This window comes from Petaurus breviceps, unplaced genomic scaffold (assembly GCF_028583685.1).
Source record: "Petaurus breviceps papuanus isolate PSGF00001 unplaced genomic scaffold, PetGlider_PUasm1.0 90701, whole genome shotgun sequence".
Classification (NCBI taxonomy): Eukaryota; Metazoa; Chordata; class Mammalia; order Diprotodontia; family Petauridae; genus Petaurus; species Petaurus breviceps.
This window is the reverse complement of record NW_027187316.1, coordinates 3,584,073-3,603,665: the sequence shown is the minus strand read 5'-3', so window position 1 is coordinate 3,603,665 and position 19,593 is coordinate 3,584,073. Positions and strand designations below refer to the sequence as shown.

The 19,593-nt window shown below is 38.7% G+C and overlaps 1 protein-coding gene across 3 annotated transcripts in view; it reads right to left on the bottom strand.

The window, feature by feature from the left end:
* ADGRF5 (adhesion G protein-coupled receptor F5) overlaps positions 1-19,593 on the bottom strand; it is a 158,753-nt gene that overhangs the window by 23,048 nt on the left and 116,112 nt on the right. For all 3 annotated transcript variants that reach the window (XM_069065815.1, XM_069065816.1, XM_069065814.1), the window contains exons 9-14: positions 19,005-19,223; positions 17,654-17,857; positions 16,492-16,656; positions 12,386-12,595; positions 4,775-4,987; positions 2,394-2,549 (exon numbers count right to left, since the gene is read on the bottom strand). In XM_069065815.1, coding sequence (XP_068921916.1) covers positions 2,394-2,549; positions 4,775-4,987; positions 12,386-12,595; positions 16,492-16,656; positions 17,654-17,857; positions 19,005-19,223 — 1,167 coding nt within the window. The remainder of the gene's footprint in view (positions 1-2,393; positions 2,550-4,774; positions 4,988-12,385; positions 12,596-16,491; positions 16,657-17,653; positions 17,858-19,004; positions 19,224-19,593) is intronic.

Below are 19,593 nucleotides of genomic sequence, written 5' to 3'. Positions count from 1 at the left end.
TCTCTCTCTCTCTCTCTCTCTCTCTCTCTCTCTCTCTCTCTCTCTCTTTTTTTCTTTCCCTACCTCCCTTTCTCTCTGCCTCCTCCTCTCTCTATATATGTCTCTATGTGTGTATCTTTCTGCTTCTCTGTGGTGTATATGTCTCTTTCTCTCTAGCTCTTTCTGTTGCTGTTTCTCTCTTTCCATCCCCCCCATACCTCTTTGTCTCTGTCTCTCTCTGTGTGCCTTTCTCTCTGTCTCTTTGTCTCTCTCTCTGTCTCTCTCTCTCTCTGTGTTTATCTCTCTCCTTCCCTCCCTCTGCCCACTCTATACCTCTCTCTCTGTCTTGTTTCTCTCTGTCTCTCTGTGTTTTTTCTCTCTCTTTCTCTCCCTCTCTCCTAAAGTTATCTTCTATTTCCTTGTCTAGGTATTTGTTGTATTTCCAGAGGGACATTCACCCCTAGAAAGCAAGGACTTCTTAATTTTTGTCTTGTATCCTCAGTGCATTCCACATAGAAGATACTTCATAAATTCTAAAACTGAGATGAGATGAATAATAACAAAATCCTTATTGTCAAGGAAATTAAATCTAATGGGAGATAGGATATGGATGCAAAATAAGTATGAGTAGAAAGTATAAAAAGGAAAAATAAAGGGTCTAAACAAAGTGTTGTAAGAAATATGAAGAGGGATCATTTTCATGGGAGCAGATTAAAGGAAGGTTTTATGGAGAATTTGGAATCAGAGCTGGGTTTTGAAAACAAGGAATTGAATGGGCAAAAATGTGGAGGGAGAATATTCTAGTCATGGAGGATGGACAAGTGGAGAGAGTCTAAAGCATGGTGCAGGAGAGGGCAGGGGGGAAGCAGAGGATGGGTCATGGTGCTGTACTCTGTTGAAATGAAGAAACTGAAAAGTTCCCATCAGAAAGGTAGAGAAGAATGAGGAGAGAGTAGAGTGTTCCATAAACAAAGGGAGAAAAAAAAACATCAAGAAAGTGGGTGGGTGTGGTCAGCAGTGTCCCCTGAAGTAGGAATGTTAAAGTTTGTGAAAAGGCCACTGGATCTGGCAGTTAGTTAATATATTGGTCATTGGAAGCAGTTTTCACAATGGGATGAGAGCCAGATTACAAGGTGTTGCCTAAGTGGATGGTGAGGAATTAGAGACAGCGACTGTAAACCACTCTTTCTAGGAAATTAGTTTGTAGGTAGAAAGGAGAAATTCTGCACCTCTATACATTTGCACATATAATTCAAACCAGTGTAACAGAAGTTCAAAATTTCTTCTTAAAAGTCTCTTTCCTACTCTTCTTCGTAACTTGAAATATTTGCATTTGTTGACAATTGTCAAGCTCATAATAAAAAAAATAAAAGTTAATTTGAAAAGATTTAAGACTCTAGACTTAGAACTGGAAATGACCTTAGAAGTCATTCCCTTTAATTGCCTCATTTTTGGAAGAGGAAACTGAAACCTAGAAAGGAGAAGGGGTTCACCCAATGTCATGAAAGGAGTAAGTGGTAAATCTAGAATTTAATTGACTATAGGATTTAATAGTCTTTTTAAGGGAGGTGCTCCTTCTATTACAGAGTGTTATCTTCCAGAGAAGGATCAACTGGAAACAAAAGAAATAAGATACAGAAACAGAGGAAATTATCAATGAAGCAAAGATGTGAGGAGATTGAAGGGGATGGAAGCCATTTGCTTTGTCAAAGAGGAAGGTCACTTCATTTTTAAGATAGGAAGGAGTATTGAGAGGATGGCAAAAGACACAGAGTTAAAGAAATCTTAGGCTCAGAAAAATTAAATGACTAGTCCAAGGTCCCACAGGCAGTAAGCTACAGAGGGAAGATCTGAACTCAAGACTCTAACTTCAAATCCAACATTCTTTCCACTGTACCATGTTTTCTATCTTCTACTCCCATCTCAAAAGACTGGGGGGGTGGGGGAGGACAATCATAAGAAGACACTGACTTATTAACGACTTTGTCAATAGAGGGTGGATGGAACAGTTTACCCATTATCTTCAGTTGGGATGGGATTTGGGGGAAAGGTCATCTATTCCTTGAATACCAGATGATTTTCTATAACCCTGCTCTCATGTCAGAATAATTGGCAAGGTAAGGAGGTTGCTTTGTTCACCAAAAATCTTCCACCAATAGAATGCTTTAGCTCAGCACTAGCTACATTCATTCATTCATTCATTTATTCACTCATTTATTCATCCATCCATTGATCAATCATTGTATTAAGTGCCCACCACATACAACATACTATCATGGGCAACAGAGGGGTAAAAAGTTAGAAAATCAGTTGTGCTGTTTGGATTAAAGTCCCGGCAGCATTATGAAAGTGACAAGAGGTTGGGTTCAGATGACCTAGCTGCAAGGTGGGAGAGGAAGGAAATGGGTTCTTACCAGGAACAAGGCGAAGAATCATTGGTGCACTCTGGACTGATTCGTTGACTGAATTGATGAAGATACAAGATGCCTGGACTGTTTTGGAACACCAGGCAGTTGTGTTTGCCATTAAACTGTATTTGTAGCAGACTCGATTTTCTTGAGTTTCTTTTACTAAAGAAAAGGAGATTTATAGAGGTTCATGGTGCAGCATTAAACTTGGAAGGTGTTGGTTCCTCCTTAACACTATGCCCCACCCCCACCACAAGTGGATGGGATTTGGCCAACCACCTCTCTAATGAAAAGCCCTTGCTATGGCCAGGCCATTCTCTTCACCATCCCAGGAATATACTGATTAGTGACTCCAAACCTTAACTTCTACTATCTCTCCTACTGCAATGCTCCTCTTCACCTTTTTGACCAACTGAATCCCACCTTTTTTTTTTATTGGGGATGGAATTTGGACTGAGGATTTCATTGGAGGTAGGAACTCCTGTTGCAGAAACTCCTTCTACAGAAATGTATCAGCTGCTTATCAGGTATAGCTGAAAGAGTACTGGCTCTAGAATGAAAGAATCTGGGTTTGATTCCTGCTTCTGATGCCTATATAACCTTGGGCAAGTCACATAATGCTCATGGGCCTCAGTTTCCTCATCTATAAAACGAAGCTCTAGAGCTATTATTACTTAAGAGTCAGAAAGTTGCCTGGGACACTAAGAGATTAAGAAACTTGCTTGTGATCATGCAGCTACTATGTTTAAGAGGTGAGTCTTAAGCTTAGGTCTTCTTGCCTCTAAACCTGGCCTTCTATTCAAGGTGCCATATTTAAAGGGCCTGTTAATCCCTACCTCCTACATGTAGCCTTTCTTGGTTGCTCAGGCTCACATTTATATCCCTGACCTTTGAAGTCAAATAACATTTATTTTCTATATTATAGGCATCTAAGTGGCAATGTAGAAAGAGTACTGGGCCTAGAGTTGAGAAGACCCAAGTTCAGATCCAGCTTAAGACACTTATTAACTGCATGAACCCGGGCAAGTCACTTAACCACTCTCTGTCTCTCTTCATCTGGAAAATAGAGACAATAACAATACCTAACTCCCAGGGCTACTGTGAAGATAAAATGAGATAATATTTGAAAATCACTTCACTTTTATTATTATATTTTCATGAACACAATTATTTATTAAAATTATATTATATTGCTATATTATATACTGTTGCACAATTATAATCATAACTGTAATTAATTAGTATATATTATACTAAATAGTATATATTATACTGAATTATAGTATATAATTTTATATTATTAACTAAAGTTATATTATAACTAAATTATATTATTATAGTATATATTATACTAAATTTACTAATTTTATACTAAATATAAATATACTAAAATTTACTAATGTCAAATTATATTAAGTAGTATATATTATAAATATACAATTATAATGAATTAGTATAATCATTGATTATTAAGAATTATAATTATTAGTTGATCACCATTATTAATTATATTATTATTAATATGATACTTATTCACTTACAGATTTGTATTATTTCTTAACTATTCTATGCATACACATCTTGTTCCCCAAGTGAATTTTAAACTCTGAACCTCAGGCTTTTTTATATCCTCTCTTCAAATGGGGAGACATGAAAGCTACTTGAAAGTGAGGATTAGGATTGTTTCATTCTTTGCCTTTGCTTCCCAAGCATGCAGCACTGTCTGGCATATCAATGCTTACCGATTGAATGAGAAATGCATAGTTATTTTTCCATAAATACTTAGTGAATAAATAAATGACCTTTCTGAAAGTCTGAGAGACTTTTCCATTAGGAATTTTTAGAAATATGAGATTTTAGAATGTACGGGACCAGAATGGTTATCCAGCCTGTTTGGAGGGGGAAGTGAAAACTCAGAACTTCTCCCTTGCCCCACCCCTTCTTCTGCTGTTAATCAGCAGCAAGCCCTTTCAGGAGGCTTTCAGATTTCCCACCTCTGCAAGCCCCTCCTCACTCTTCCCCATTGCTTTGGGACCCCCGCCCCCCGATTTCCCTTGCTGTCAACCAGCATCCTTGTTTTTTGTAAGCTGTAGTGGAGGGTCTCCTCTGTTGTTTACCACTGGGGAAGATTTTCGCTGGAGACTTGAGCTCACCTCTCAGCCAATGGGAGAAGAGACCCCGTTAGGGTATAAATTCTTGTTCTGCCTTTTGTAACATGTTCTGCCTTTTGTAACATAAGCAAAATACGGTGGTAGCCAAGGATTATTGAACTTGCCGTTGTCGCTCTTTTCACCCACCTTTCTGGGTGTCCTGCCCTTATCTTTGTGACTTGCCTATGTCCACATGCATGAAGCAGTGCAATCAGATCACGTAGAAGTTTCTCTTACCAGTGGAAAAGGACAAGCCATCAATTTTGATAGTGACTCTGTAGTCTGTATCCTCATTTACGCAGCATTGTAAGTGACAGATGCCCCCACAGGGAACGTCAGCTTCCAAGGGATCGAGCAGGATGTCTTGCTTCAGAGGTAATGGGTAAACGGTAACGTCCTTGGTGGCTATGCTATAGGAGCTCTTATATCTAAATATGCAGTGATAAACCCCTGGGCGGAAGGAAGCAGAAACAGGCTATTAAAAAAAATCAACTCAATCATGCTTAAGTGGTGGCGTTTCACAATGATTGTTATAGTTGTTGATAATATCCAATCGGATAAATTTAGGAGTAAAGATACACTTACATTGTACAGATATCCCTTCCACATCACAACTTTCCCCATTGCAGTTCTGATATATCACAAGTCAGCATAAGAAATTAAATGGGAATTTGGGGGAAGTTTTGCAGAAGCTGCAGACAACACATGAAGGCCAGCAGATGACACAGAAAAAGTTTAGAAACTCAGAAATGCATAAAATATATGTAAATATATGTATCAACCCAAATTTTACAGTAATGTACTGTAAATGCCCTATAAAAGAAAAATAAAAAACTTCAGACTTCTCTGGTACAAAGGAAGGGCCAAAACATTTTACGGAGATTTTCCAGATTGCAGGGGCACCACTCCCTTAACCCCCTCAATGTGGAAGGGATAATTGTACTATAATGATGATATGATAGCTGACATTTACATAACAATTTAAAGTTTACATATAACTTTACTTATACATGATGTCCTGAGGGACTTAGTGAAGTTTTAAGCTACAGAACCTTAAAGCTTCCATTGCTTAAAATTTCACCAAGACCTTTGACACGCCATGCCTTTCCTCATTTGAACCTTGAAGCAGAATTGTGAATCCCTATTTTACAGATGAGGAAGCTAAGGCTCAAATTGGCTTAAATGACTTTCCCATGTCCATGTAGCTAGTAAGTCAGAGGTGAGATTTGAACCCAGGTGACTCTAAGTCTAGCATTCTGTCTCTAATAATAATGAAAATAATAATAAAAATCATTCTAATGATAATATCATGACAAACTGGTAAAAAAATCAGAAATGTTATAGGAATAAGTAAACATCACAGAGCAAGAGTAAATGCTGATACTGGGTATATAGCATTTGAAATCATCAAATATAACTGAAAGTAGCTTACTTTGGAAGACCACGTATAGAACTACAAAGATCCGGGGTGGCCAGGTGGCACAGTGAGTAAGAGCGCCAGCCCCAGAGTTGGAAGACCTGGGATCAGTTCTGCCCTCAGATACTTCACACCCACACACCCCCACACACACAAACTGGCCGTGTAACCTTGAGCAAGTTACTTAACCCCAATTGCTTTAAAAAAAAAAAACTACAAAGATCCAAGAATAGAAGCAAAAGGCCCACCATGAGCATCACGTGCATGAATTCAGTTAACATTGTTCTGATGAAGAAGCATCCAAGAAATGTCATGGTTTCCAGGAACAGAGGGGTGTTATAATGAATGTAATTTCATCACCACCTGTAATGTAATACCAAGCAAAGGCAACTTCCCAGGTTCAAAATACCAGCATAGGTGCTCTCTATTTTATTCAGTAACAAACCCAGAACAGAGAAGATCAAAACATGACATCATTCAAAATACAGCATTTACTAAGTGTGATTAAATCATCTCCAAGGCCTACCCCACCCCAGGACTTTCCAATCATTCAATCAATTACAAAGTCTCTGTTCCAAATACTTCTCCACCCCTAGGCTATACCTTAATTAAGTCCACCACAAAGCCCCTCTTCTCAAATGGAGATTAGTTTCCAAACATAAGTAAAATACATTCATTTGCTCAACCATAGAACACAAAAAGGTCAAAAGTTCCCCACCCCTGGATCACAATTGAATCTACCCCAGAGTTACATCAAGTTTAAACACAGCACTTAATACCCAAATGGAGGTCTTTTCTTCATCTTGACACGAGGCAAGTTCTCAGCAATCTTAGTTCCTGGAGAGACAAGGCTTAGCAAGGCCATAAGATACATTGCCAGTCCCTTCATGAATTTATCCTCTGTCTGTAGAACAGTCCTAGAACCCCTGAACACATTAGCAAAGCCCTCTCCCAGGATTTCTGTAAACATACAACAAGAAAATCCTTCTTCAGGGCTTCTGAACCAACAGAAAGGCTCCCAGACCCCTGCAACAACAGCACTGTCCTTCACCAGTGGACAGTATTCATTCTGTCTGCCGGACAGTCTCCAGACCCCTGCAACAACAGTACTGTCCCTCACCAGTGAACAGTATTCACTCTCTGTCTGCAGGACAGTCTCAGGCCTTCTTAACCAAATGCCAGGTTCCAGGACTTCTTCAACAGGACAGTCTTTCACCAGTGGACAAATCTGGCAAAATAACATCAAAACAGACAGACAAAGTACCAGCAAAACAGCCATGTCTCCTCAGTCCTTGGCAGCTCAGGGGGCAGGTCTCAAAAGTCCAGGGCAATTCAAAGCGGCCACCAGCAATCTCTTAGTCTCTCCCTCTTCACGAGGTGCTGCTTCCAAAAAGAACTTCCGCCTCTCTCTTGTCTCTCCAAATCTACGTCACCAGCTCCTCCCAGTCAGGACTTTCTTTTCACATCAAAAAGTCCATCCCACAGGTGGGATTAACAAGCTCTGGGTTTTAATACAATCAATTTGAAAACCAAGCCCAATACAGGGGAATCTCCACATTCCATTACTATCACACCACCACAGACAACAGAAGGATAATCTTTAAAGAATTTGGATTTAGTGATCAATGTAGATCAAATAAGGAGATGGTAGAAATTGTGCGGCATATCACTGCAGGTTGTCAAATTTAGCACCTATCAAATATCTAGCAAGACATGACCTGGTGGCTAGATAATGCATCAGATGCTCATTTTCCTTCATTCACTAACCCACCACAAGTACCCACACTGCAAAGACAGACCTTGACATATTCTAGAGAGTTCAACCAACATTGGAACTAGACCATTATCATGTGTTATTGCCTACAATTGCCTATAGTTCTCTTGAGAGAAATGGAAAACATAAGGATTCTAAATTCTGAATGATTCTGAATGAGTGTCAAATTCACTGACTGGCTTAGTACTATAAGACCAAGAAAGTGCTCCCACCCAACTGGAAATATGAATCACCCTCATTTTCTGCTCTGGTTGCATACATTTTTACTTAGGTACTAAAATAATAAAATCACTTCTAACTGAAAAAAAAATGATGCAAATAAACTGAAGTATAACATTTTAATAAATGGCACCATCCCAAATACTCATAATTTCTAAGTTACATAGAACACAAAAGCTTTCGATGCACATAGACCTGGCTGAGGAGAAGGAAATGGTCTAAGAACTTGATGTGATAAATTCCATCCCTACTGTCCTATCTGCAAATGAATTGGGACCAAGGATCCTTTCAGAAGACTTACAGAGGATGAGTTTATATTCTAATACTTTTTTTCAACTACAAAAAGTATTTATCCACCAGTGCAATATTCTGTAGACCATTGAATAAATATGAATAATAGTAGGATAGAAACTTGACCCTGGACTGTTTTTATCTGAACCTCATTGAGAAACCTAGGTAGTTCAGGACAGCAAGGTGGCACAGAGCAAAGAGAGCTAGGCCTGGAGTTAGGAAGACCTGAGTTCAAATTTGACCTTAGATACTTCCTGAGTAACCCTCAGCAAGTCTCTTAACACTGTTTGCCTCAGTTTCCTCATCAGTAAAATGAGTTGGAGAAGGAAATGGCAAAACACTCCAGCATCTTTGCCCAGAAAACCCCATGAAGAGTTGGACACAATTGAAATGACTCAACAACATTGGGAAAGATTGGCAGAATGAGATAATAAAAATAATTATTGCTCACATTACCATAATACTTTATAGTTTGTAATGTGCTGTAGTGTTAATGTACTGTTAATGGAATGGGAAGATCTTTCTTGCCATCAATAGGCCTATGTGACCTGCTTTGAGCCTGAGTCACAGGGAAGCCTGAGTCCCATGGAGTCTTTGGTGAGAGGAGCTTACTGAATGGGTGGGGCAGGAAGTGGGAGAGTGAGGTGGAGCTGAGAGAGGAGGCAGAGAAAGGCAGAGCAGTTAGCAAGGGTGAGAGAGGGGCATTTTGCCTAAGAGAGCTTGTTTGTGGGGAGGCCTGACAGAGGGAAGGCTTGGGATTGGTGGTGCTTCCTGCATTGCTAATGTGTACCAACTTCTTTATTACCATGGTGGATTTGGCTTTCTGTATATGAAATCAATATCTTGGGGTTTTTTTGAAGAAGAGAGTCTGATATCTTACAATTCAAACCTGGAAATATGCCTTCCTATTCATAGCAGTCGCTGTGGGTATCACATTGGTGATATATGTGCTTACCTCGTAACAACCTTAAGAGGTTGCTAGTGTAAATATTATTGCCCCATTTTAGAGATAAGGAAACTGAGGCTGAGATTTGCTCAGGGCCACACAGCTAGTAGATTAAAGAGTTAGTCCTGGAACCCAGGCCTTCTAGCTGAGCACAAAATCCAGTGAATTTTTTGCTGTCACCTTTTTTTTTTTTTAAGTATCTTTCTATAGTGAGTTCAAAGAAAATTTGCAGTGTTACATTATAGCCCAAAGAACTTTTACCCAATGATGTCTGCTTGATGACTTGACTGTTTCCCACAATCTAGAAGCAGGAGGTTTGAGACTCTTCTCTAGAGATTCCATGTTGTCCCTCCCCCCACTAAAGTACCAACCAGAAATTGCAATAGGGAGCACACACACTTTTTTGGGCAGCTTCTGCTCAATCAAGTACTCTATAGGACTACCCAGCTAGAAGAACTGAGTTCCTTCTTACTTCCTTTAGCTTACAAATGAAGGTGCTGGTCAAAAAAAATATCACACGCCAACCAGCAGGATCATGATGAGAGCTCAGGGAACCTGATTCCCAGTTTGCTTCAATTACTTCTTCACGAACAGGAATTGCACATAGTTGATAGAATATTAGGCTTGGAGGCAGGAAGACCTGAGTTCAAATCCTGGCCTCTACTGTTTATGAGATATGTGACTTTGAGCAAGTCCCTTAACTTCATTGAGCTTCAATTCACTTATTAGTAAAAGGAAAATAATTATACTTATTATATTATCAATATAATAATATATTATTATATGTTATATATGATACATAATTATATATAATATGTAGTATATATACTTATATTAAACTTACAGATTGCTGTGGGTTCAAACAAGATGATGTATGTTAAGGGTTTTGAACATTTACAAATTCTATATAAGTATCAGTTATTATATTGACATGATAAGTTTGGGTGAAAGGAGGTCTCTGAATATGTTACTCCTTTTGAATATTACACTAAATATGACTTCCCTCTACCAATGTTAATTGGGAAAGATGATTTTTGCCTATAAGTGTGTCTAGGTGAGGTCACCCTATTCAAATCCTATCCTCACCTATTCCATGGATACCATAGCCATTATTACCAATTCTACCCAAGTAGAACTCAGTTCCTGTTCTCTGAAGAAGTTATCCAGAGCTGTTCTGTGAGGCCCAGTAGATTATTTTAGGCAGCCAGAGGGCACTTGACACCTGAGTCAGGAGACAGAAGTGGTAGGAAGTGGGAGAAGGCACAAAAGGAATACCTGGTCTACAATTTTACCTATGCTGACCTTGGAACAATCAGAGAAGAAAATATTCCAGGTGTACTACTCTTCCCTGGTCCAAATGGATTCTTTTCCCTCCCCAAAGATGTTCTGGGGCTTCTGTCTCCTGAAGGACCTTGTGTCCATAGGTCTCTCCTACAAGTCTCCACCTACCTTCTCAAAAGTTGATTTGAGGGTATCTTTGTATTGCTTGCCTTTTGCCAGACCATGATGCTCACCCCAGGCATCAGCATCACTAATTGTGGCTCTGATCCATAGTTTCCTTTTGCACTCAAGGACTAAAATACCCCCTCAATATGGTCTATTTATGGGAGTGAAATATGAACTAATTATAGCATTCTTGGTTTTTTTAACTTTATTTTATTTTTAATTAATTTATGTATTTTTAATTTATGGAATAAAACAAGCATTTAAATAGCATAGTATAATAAAAATCTAATTGCACATGAAACTGCAAATCTATTATGTACAACTTGCTATTCCTTTTAAATATATAATAAAGTTATTGTTTCTTGTTCTAGCCCAACAGTTCGGTACAATCTGAAGGACGTGAACCTTTTGACCATTTTCTTTACCACAGAGGAGTTAGACAACAAATGCTCTATTCATATCAAAAGTTACATGTGTGGGGGCAGCCAGGTAGCACAGCAAGCAAGAGCACCTGCCCCAGGGTCAGGATGACCTGGGGATTGAATCAGGGCTCAGATGCTTAGCACCCACTCAGAAACACCTGGCCGTGTAACCTTGAGCAAGTGACTTAACCCTAATTTCTTTTAAAAAAAAGTTAGATGTGTGTATATATACACATAATTTCTATATATTATATTCATACACACATATAAATATCTCACTGATTTCCTAGTAGAAGCTGTACAAAGAATTGTCTGCTATGAGTTTTAATAGCAGCACTTTTTAGAGTAGTTTAAAAAGTAGAAACGAAGTATGTTTACTTCAATTGGGGAATGGCTAAACAAAACGTGCAATGTGTGAACATAATGTAATATTACTGCTCCATAAAAATGAAAAAGAGACAGAGGCAGGGGAAGACATAAGAATGGACACAGAGTGAACTAGAACCTGTAATGTGATATATAGAATGACTACAGCAATGTAAATGTAAAGAACAGCAAAACTGAAGACTAGATAATTAGGATGAACAAACGGTCCTGAAGAAAGCATACGAGAATACACCGCCTGCCATCCTTTAAGCAGCTGGGTATTAGAATGGGTAGAGTACTGCATGTGGAGTAAGGAAGACATCGGTTCAAATCTGGTTTTAGATACTATCTACATGACCCTGGGTAAGTCGTCTGCCTCAATTTCCTCAACTGTAAAATGGGAATTGTGATAGCACCTACCTCTGAAGGTTGTTGCAAGGATCAAATGAAATAATATTTGAAAAGCATCTGGAACATAGGAGGCACTTAGTAAACACTTGTTCCCTTCTTGCTTTGCAGAAGGTGGGGGACTATGGGTGGAAATATTTCTTTTTTTTTCTTTTTGGGAGGGGGGAATGCAGGGCAATTGGGGTTAAGTGACTTGCCCAAGGTCACATGGCTAGTAAGTGTTAAGTGTCTGAGGTCAGATTTGAACTCAGGTCCTCCTGACTCCAGGGCCAGTGCTCTATTCATTGCTCCACCTAGCCACCCCAGGTGTGAAATATTTCACAGAATGTTGGGCTTGGTGTTAATAAATTTTGCTTAATTGCTTTTTTCCCTTTATTTTCAAATTTTTTCATCATTTTGGATAGCTCTCTGTATGGTATAAATAAAAAAGATATCAATAAAAGTAAAATAAATAAAAAAAAACCTTTCACAAAGTGATATAATAATAGCAGTAGCTAACATTTACATAGTGCTTACTATGTCCCAGGCACTTTGCTCAGCACTTTACAATTCCACTCACCATTCCATTCTCTTGTTGCAGTCTCTACTGTAAGTACTGATTCAGCTCTATCAGGATATCTCTTGGTGGCATAAAACTTTGGGTTTATTTTGGTTCCAGCCGAAGTGTTCCAGAATACTGAGTCATAGCTACTCACATCGCTGATGCATGTTATGGAGAAACTCTGTCCTTCAGAAATAGCAATCAGGTCTGGAGTTACTGTCAGATTGGCTGAAAAAAGCAAAACACAAACAATGCCAAAAAAAATCAGCCTTTTTTTGGTAGTATCCAGAAGGAGAGCCTCTTAGGATAAAGATGGATACAATGGACCGTCCTGTCATTGGTCTGGACAAGATGGGGTCCTCAGTGTTCCGTTGTTTGATTAGTTTCCAGCCTGTTGCTCATGGTGCTTTGAGCCACACATTTCCACCACATCCCCTCGGAACTTGTTCACTTCCTCTTGTGACTTAGAATTATATCCTGATAATCAGCAGTGACAAAAGGCTGAAAATTCACAGGTGTTGACCTCTAACCCAAGACATGCTGCTACCTCGTTGCTTCCTAACATCCTAACATGGATACATGAGAGCAGAGAAGAGGGAAACTAAGCTGATGAGGGAATTCTTAACTCTGTTAGGTTGAACTGCAGGAATTGGAGGTGTTTAGATTGAAGAAGAGAAAGCTGGGGGTGAGGGTAAGTGGTAGAGGAGGGGAGATGATCACAGTATCAAAATATTTAAAGTGCTATCATATGGAAGAGAGGTGATCTGTTTAGTCCCAGAAAGAAGAATTAGAGTCAATGAGTGAGCATTATAATTGGACATGGGAAGTATATTTGAAGATTTCAGTTCTACATAAGGCAAAATACCACAACAATTACAACCATCCCTAAGTGGAATACGTTACCTCAGCAAGGAGTAAGATTTGCTACATGGTTCTAAGTATTCCTTTTTCAATTTATTCCCATATAACAAGAATCCCTTATAGTTTGCAAAGAATTAGTTTACTTTTATATTTTTAGTTGATCTGGGTTTTAAATTTTTTTAAGAACTTTTTTGTTATCTTTTATTTTTACTTCACCTAGATTTTTGTTGTTGTTGTTGAGGCAATCAGGTTTAAGTGACTTGCCTAGCAGTCATTGACAGGTAATGTCAAATATCTGAGGCTGATTTTAAACTCAGGTCCTCCTGACTCCAGGGCTGGTACTCTATCCACTGTGCCACCTAGCTGCCCCCTTCACTTAGATTTTTACTCATATTGCAACCCATGCTCCCTCCCATCCTTTATAGCAAAGAACTTTTTAAAAAGAAAAAGAGGTGTGGTGGCAAAGAATTGAAAGCTGAGGGGATCACCATCAATTGGAGAATGGCTGAACAAGTTATGATATATGAATTAATAGAATACTGTTGTGCTATAAGAAATGATGAAATAGGGGCAGCTAGGTGGTGCAGTGAATAGAGCACCAGCCCTGGAGTCAGGAGGACCTGAGTTCAAATCCATCCTCAGACACTTAACTAGCTGTGTGACCTCGGGCAAGTCACTTAACCCCAATTGCCCTGCCTTCCACCCTCCAAAAAGAAAAAAAAAAGAAAGAAATGAGGAAGTGGATGGTTTCAGAAAAACCTTTGACGAAGGGACTCTGAATTTAGGGAGGATCATCAATTTAGGGCAGCCAGGTGAATTATTGGATAGAGAGCCAGGCCTTGAGTCAGGAAGGCTCATCTTCCTGAGTTCAAGTCCAGCCACAGACACTTACTAGCTGTGTGACCCTGGGCAAGTCACTTAACCCTGTTTGCCTCAGTTTCTTCATTTGTAAAATGAGCTGGAGAAGGAAATAGCAAAGCACGCCAGTATCTCTGCCAAGAAAACCTTAAATGGGGTCGCAGAGAGTCAGACAAGACTGAAAAATGACTGAACAACAGTATCAGTTGAGAGTTGAAAAGGACTTCGGAGGCCATATAGTGAAACCTCCTCATTTTGTGACACATATACTGTCTTCGAAAGGAAGCCTTTCCTGATCTACCCTTCTCAGACCTCAGACCTCCACCGTGGGCCCCACCTCCTCCCATATTGTCTCCCTCTCCTGCCCTAAACTGCCCCATCAATGTAAGGTCTTTTGAGAGCCCCAACTCGCTTCATGACTGTGTTTGCATTCCTTGCACTAAGCGCAGTCCCTGATATACAGCAGGCACTTAATAAATGCATGTTAAAAATGCTGTGAAATTTTAATGGCCTTACTTCATTTCAAAGAAGAGAAGATTCCCTTCCCTGTCTCCCAACTCATGCGTACCTGTACACACATATGTGTGTACAAACACACACATTCTGCTCCATGAATGTGGAATGCTACATATAATGTCAGAACTGTTTTGATACATTTGTTTGTTTTGTGGAAATTTTTTCTTCAAAAAAATTATTAAAAGATAACTTTCTAGGAGGGGTAAAAGAAGGAATGTAGGGGAATATGTAGGAATTATAAAAATGAAAGCTATCAAAAATATTTTTTAAAAAGACAGGCCTAGAGACTATGGGAATAAATAGTAATACTGGGAGAACATATTTGTTGATGGATGATTGAGTGATCAGGGCTATGCAGGTTATATAAAAATAAAATTTATCAACAAAATTATTTTTAAAAATAGGCCCAGAGCTTGTGAGAATAAATAAATCACTACTAGGGAAAAATGTTTGTTGAAGGATGTTTAATTAATCAAGGTAATGTAGATAAGCCCTAGGCTCTTTGTCTATTGGCAGCCACGATCTCTCACTGCCTTCTTCTCTTTCATCCCTCTGTCCTTGTTCTTTATTTTAATCAGATTTTACCTTTACAAAAATATTTGGGGCTTCTCTGTACATAGGTAGTCTGGTCTTCAAATAAAAACCTTTTTAGCTTGGTAGATACTTTTAGAGCCAAATGAACACAGCCTTCCCTTACCTCCAGCGCCACCCACTCCATAATGGGATTTTTTCCTATTCTTCTTCTTCTTAGATAGGGTCTTGTGTTATTAATTGCAAAAAAGCATAATGCATGTTTACATAACAACATAACCCAATTTAGGCACAGTCCATAAAACATTGACTTGACCAACACTGCTTTGCAAGAATGCTGTTAACATATGAGCATAGATTTGCAGCTAGAAGTGAATGCAAAGATCATCTAGTCCAATCCCCTCATTAACAAATAAGGAAACTGAGACCCTGGAAAAGAAGTGACTTGTCCAAGGTTGCCTTCTAAAGGTGGTTAAGTGACAGAAGTGAATTTCAAACCTGAAGTGAAATGAGTAGAATCAGGAGAACTTTGGGTACAGTAACAGCAATATTGTTTGAAGAACAACTGTGAATGACTAAGTTATTTTGAGTATTATAAATACTCAAATCAATTATAAATAATCCATGAAGGAAGATGCTATCCTATCTACCTCCAGAGAAAGAAATGATAAATAGAAATATGTATAGCATGATTTTATATATATTTGTACATACAAACATACCTGTTTGTGACCTTCTCTAGTGTGGGGAGGGAGAAGAAGAATGCACAGCAGAAAACAAAAACAAAAGCAGAAGGGAGCACAGAAAGGCAGGATCACTTTGAAAATAATGTGTAACATTTATTGAACAGTTTTATTTTAAAAAAGGAAATTGTGAAATGGAGATTCATCGTTTAATATTGAATCTTTTTTTGTGTTGTGCAACATACGTGGAAACTTTAGAAGGTTTTTTTGTATTTAAGTTCAAAATGAATAAAAACATTTTAAAAAAGAAATTCAAATCCAATATGACACCAAATTGATTGTTCTTTCCACTGTCCATATCAGAACCAAAGATTATTTGTAAATTTGTGAATTCTAGGAAACTTGTGAATTCAAGTTATTAGGGTCACCATCCAAGAGACTCTGACTCCCTCTTCCTACACCTGAAGCTGTGACTTGATTTCCTTATCTCCTTTGTTAGAGAAGAAACGTCCCCTGGAACATTTTTTTAAATCTGACATTATGGGGTATCTTTTTTTTTTAATGGAATCAACCATGTTAGGAAGGATGTACTTGACTATTGGCCCACGAATCATTACAATTGGCATGAAGAGTCTAACAATAGAATTCCCATAATCCCGAAGAACAGATTCTTACCCACAGAGGTAAATGTGACTTTTATCTTCCTGCTGCTATAGGCTCCATAGCCACTGAGGAACCTGCATATGTAAAATACTTCTGTGCCAGCTGAACCACTTAGACACTGAGTTCCATCAGCCTGGATGGTATGTTTACTGCACCTGGAATCTGAGGTGCTGATTCCTGTAAAGAAACAATTGTGTGACTGTTACTAAGGACAGTCTCATATGATTTAGTTTGAATAGGGGATAGGGTCCATAGCTGTCAGTTTCATTGGTATAGGGAACTCCCAGATGAGGAAATTTCCTTTACCAAGGCAGGTCAGCACCATCCCTGTAACTTATACTCATAAAGAAATGACTGGAGTAGTAAGAGCATAAGTGCCAGGCACTGTGCCAAGGGTTTTTTTAAACAAATATTATCTCATTTAACCCTCACAATAACCCCAGATATTCAGTCATTTCAGTTGTGTCCAACTCTTTGTGACCCCATTTGGAGTTTTCTTGGCAAAGATACTGGAGGGGCTTGCCATTTCCTTCTCCAGTTCATTTTACAGATAAGGAAACTGAGGCAAACAGTATTAAGTGACTTGCTCAGGGTCACACAGTTACTGAGTGTCTAAGGCTAGATTTGAACTCAGGAAGATGAGTCTTCTTGACTCCAGGACCAGCACTTTATCCACTGCACCACCTAGCTGCCCCCAATAACCTTATAAGATAGGTGCTATTATTAGCACCTTTTACAGAAAAGGAAACCAAGGCAAACAGAGTTTAAATAAATTGCCTAGGGTCACTCAGTTAGTAAGTGTTTGATGCTTGATCTGGACTCAAGTCTTCCTGATTCCAGGTCTGGTACTCTATCCACTGTGCCACCTGCCCATAACACATATAAGAATTCAGCTGCAGGACAAGAATTTGGAATCAGGAAACTGGCTTTTGAATTGTGGTTATATCTAAATCATTCAGCCTTTTAATGCTGTAGTTTTCCCATCTGTAAAATGGGATTAATAGTATTTGAACTTTCTACCTCACAAGGTTGTTGGGTGGAAATCACGTGCTTTTTGTAAACTTTGAAATACTATATAAATGTGAGTTTTTTTGTATTCTCCTAGAAGAGTAGGTCAAGTTATTTAGAAGTCACATTGGTCATGTCATGTAAAATAATGAAACTTCCTACTTACCTGAAATGCTGATCAGTCCTTCCTGATTCCATTTAATATCACTCAAATTAAAATCTTTCCCAGTACAACAACTCAAAGACACAGGATTGTTGTCACACATCACCTTCAGGTCTTCTGATGGTTCAATTTCTGTGGAAATCACATTGATTTTCTTCCGGCCCTCATAATCAAAAATGTCGTATGTTAGAGTACAAACATATTCGCCTGGAAAAAAATCCAAAACATTACCTTATTGGTTATTATTATGTAGATACCAGTCTTTAAATTAACTATAGCCACTAGTCATGTTAGATCAACATTTAAATATTAAAATATTTCTAAACCTTTGAGTATCTTTAGAAAGGAAAATGAAAGACTTCCCAGTTTGGGGAAAATTTTGGATGTTACAGATGGAGAATTTGGATCCTTTGGATACCAAAAGTGAAAAGGTAGGGATATGAGGAGAGGAAGGGAAGCAAAGCAAACAAGTAATAAGGATTAATGTTTAATAAAGGGGGCAAAAAGGTGCAAGTTGTAAAGTCCTGGGGAAATAGAAAACTTTAGATAGAAAGTCTTACATTTACATGGCAGATTCAAGACCCATGAGCCTAGGCTATAGCTAAGTACAAATAAGGAGTTAGACCAGAGAAGTGGAATAAAGGTTATCATCAGAGGAATATACAATTGGGATCAGGGGCGGGACGTGGGTGGGGTGGGTGGGAAAATGTTCCAGTTGTTTAGTAAGACTGAGGGAGAGCTAATCAACAGATTGCATGATTCACTGATAACCTCCCCATCTCACCCCACCATGTCAGGAGAACATGAGAAAGGACCTTGCCCTGTCAGGTAGACCTCCTGTGGCAGATTTACTAGATGACATAGGCAAGAGGCTACATGATACAGCGGCACAGAGAGCCAGTCTCTGAGCCAGGAAGCTGTGGGGTTCTAGTCCCACCTCTGACATATCCTGACTGTGTGACACTGGGCAAGTCACTTGCCAAAGAGGTCCACGAAACACAAAATTGACTAAGGACCCTGCCTTAGTTTATAATTCTTGGCTCTGGTCACTATATGGCTACCTCAAACACTATATGGCTACTTCAAGTCACTGAATTGCAATATGTCTCATTTACTGCAAGTTTTTTGTTTTGTATTTTAAATTAAGAAGTGAAAGGAATACTTCTGGGAGATAACTTTACAGCTGTATCACAAAACAAATAAACCATCAACCAATCAACCAAAACAAAACAACCTAACCCATGAAGAATCTCTATATGGTCTCCAACAGATTTGCTTGATTTCTACAGAAATCAGTTTTCATCATATACTCCCACCCCAATCAGCTTATTGATCAAGAAGAAAACAAATATACCAGCGTCAATCAGAGAAATATTATGAATAGTGAGGATTGATATTGAAACTTGGTGACTCAGATAAGTGTAAATGGAGAATCCAGTGCTGTTCTGAATATCTGTGGCCCTTTCAAAATGGCGCCAGGTTACATTTGTTGATTGCACTTCATTCTCACACTTCAGTGTCACTGTATCCCCTTCATAGATGACTTCTGGGACAACGGAGAACTTTGTTTCATCTGAAAATCCGAAGGGAAGATGTCACAATCAAAACACAAAGGCAAGTAAGGATACTGGATGGATATCTATTTAATGAGCCCCTGCATGGGATCTCATCACTGCCACAACTACCAAAATGTCTGTCTAGCAACTTTTGTGGCACATTACAAATGTAAAAGATGAGGCAAATTGTATATATACCTACATATATATATATATATATTCCTCATTTTATCTGCTATAATTGAAGCTGCAAATGATAATACATATGGTTAAAAGTAGAAGAAAGATATATACATCAAAGTATTCCACAGAAAAAACAAGTCACTAATTGATTTATTTGTTTTTTCCTCCTAGTTATTGTTCCTTTGCTTATACCACATTTTTTTT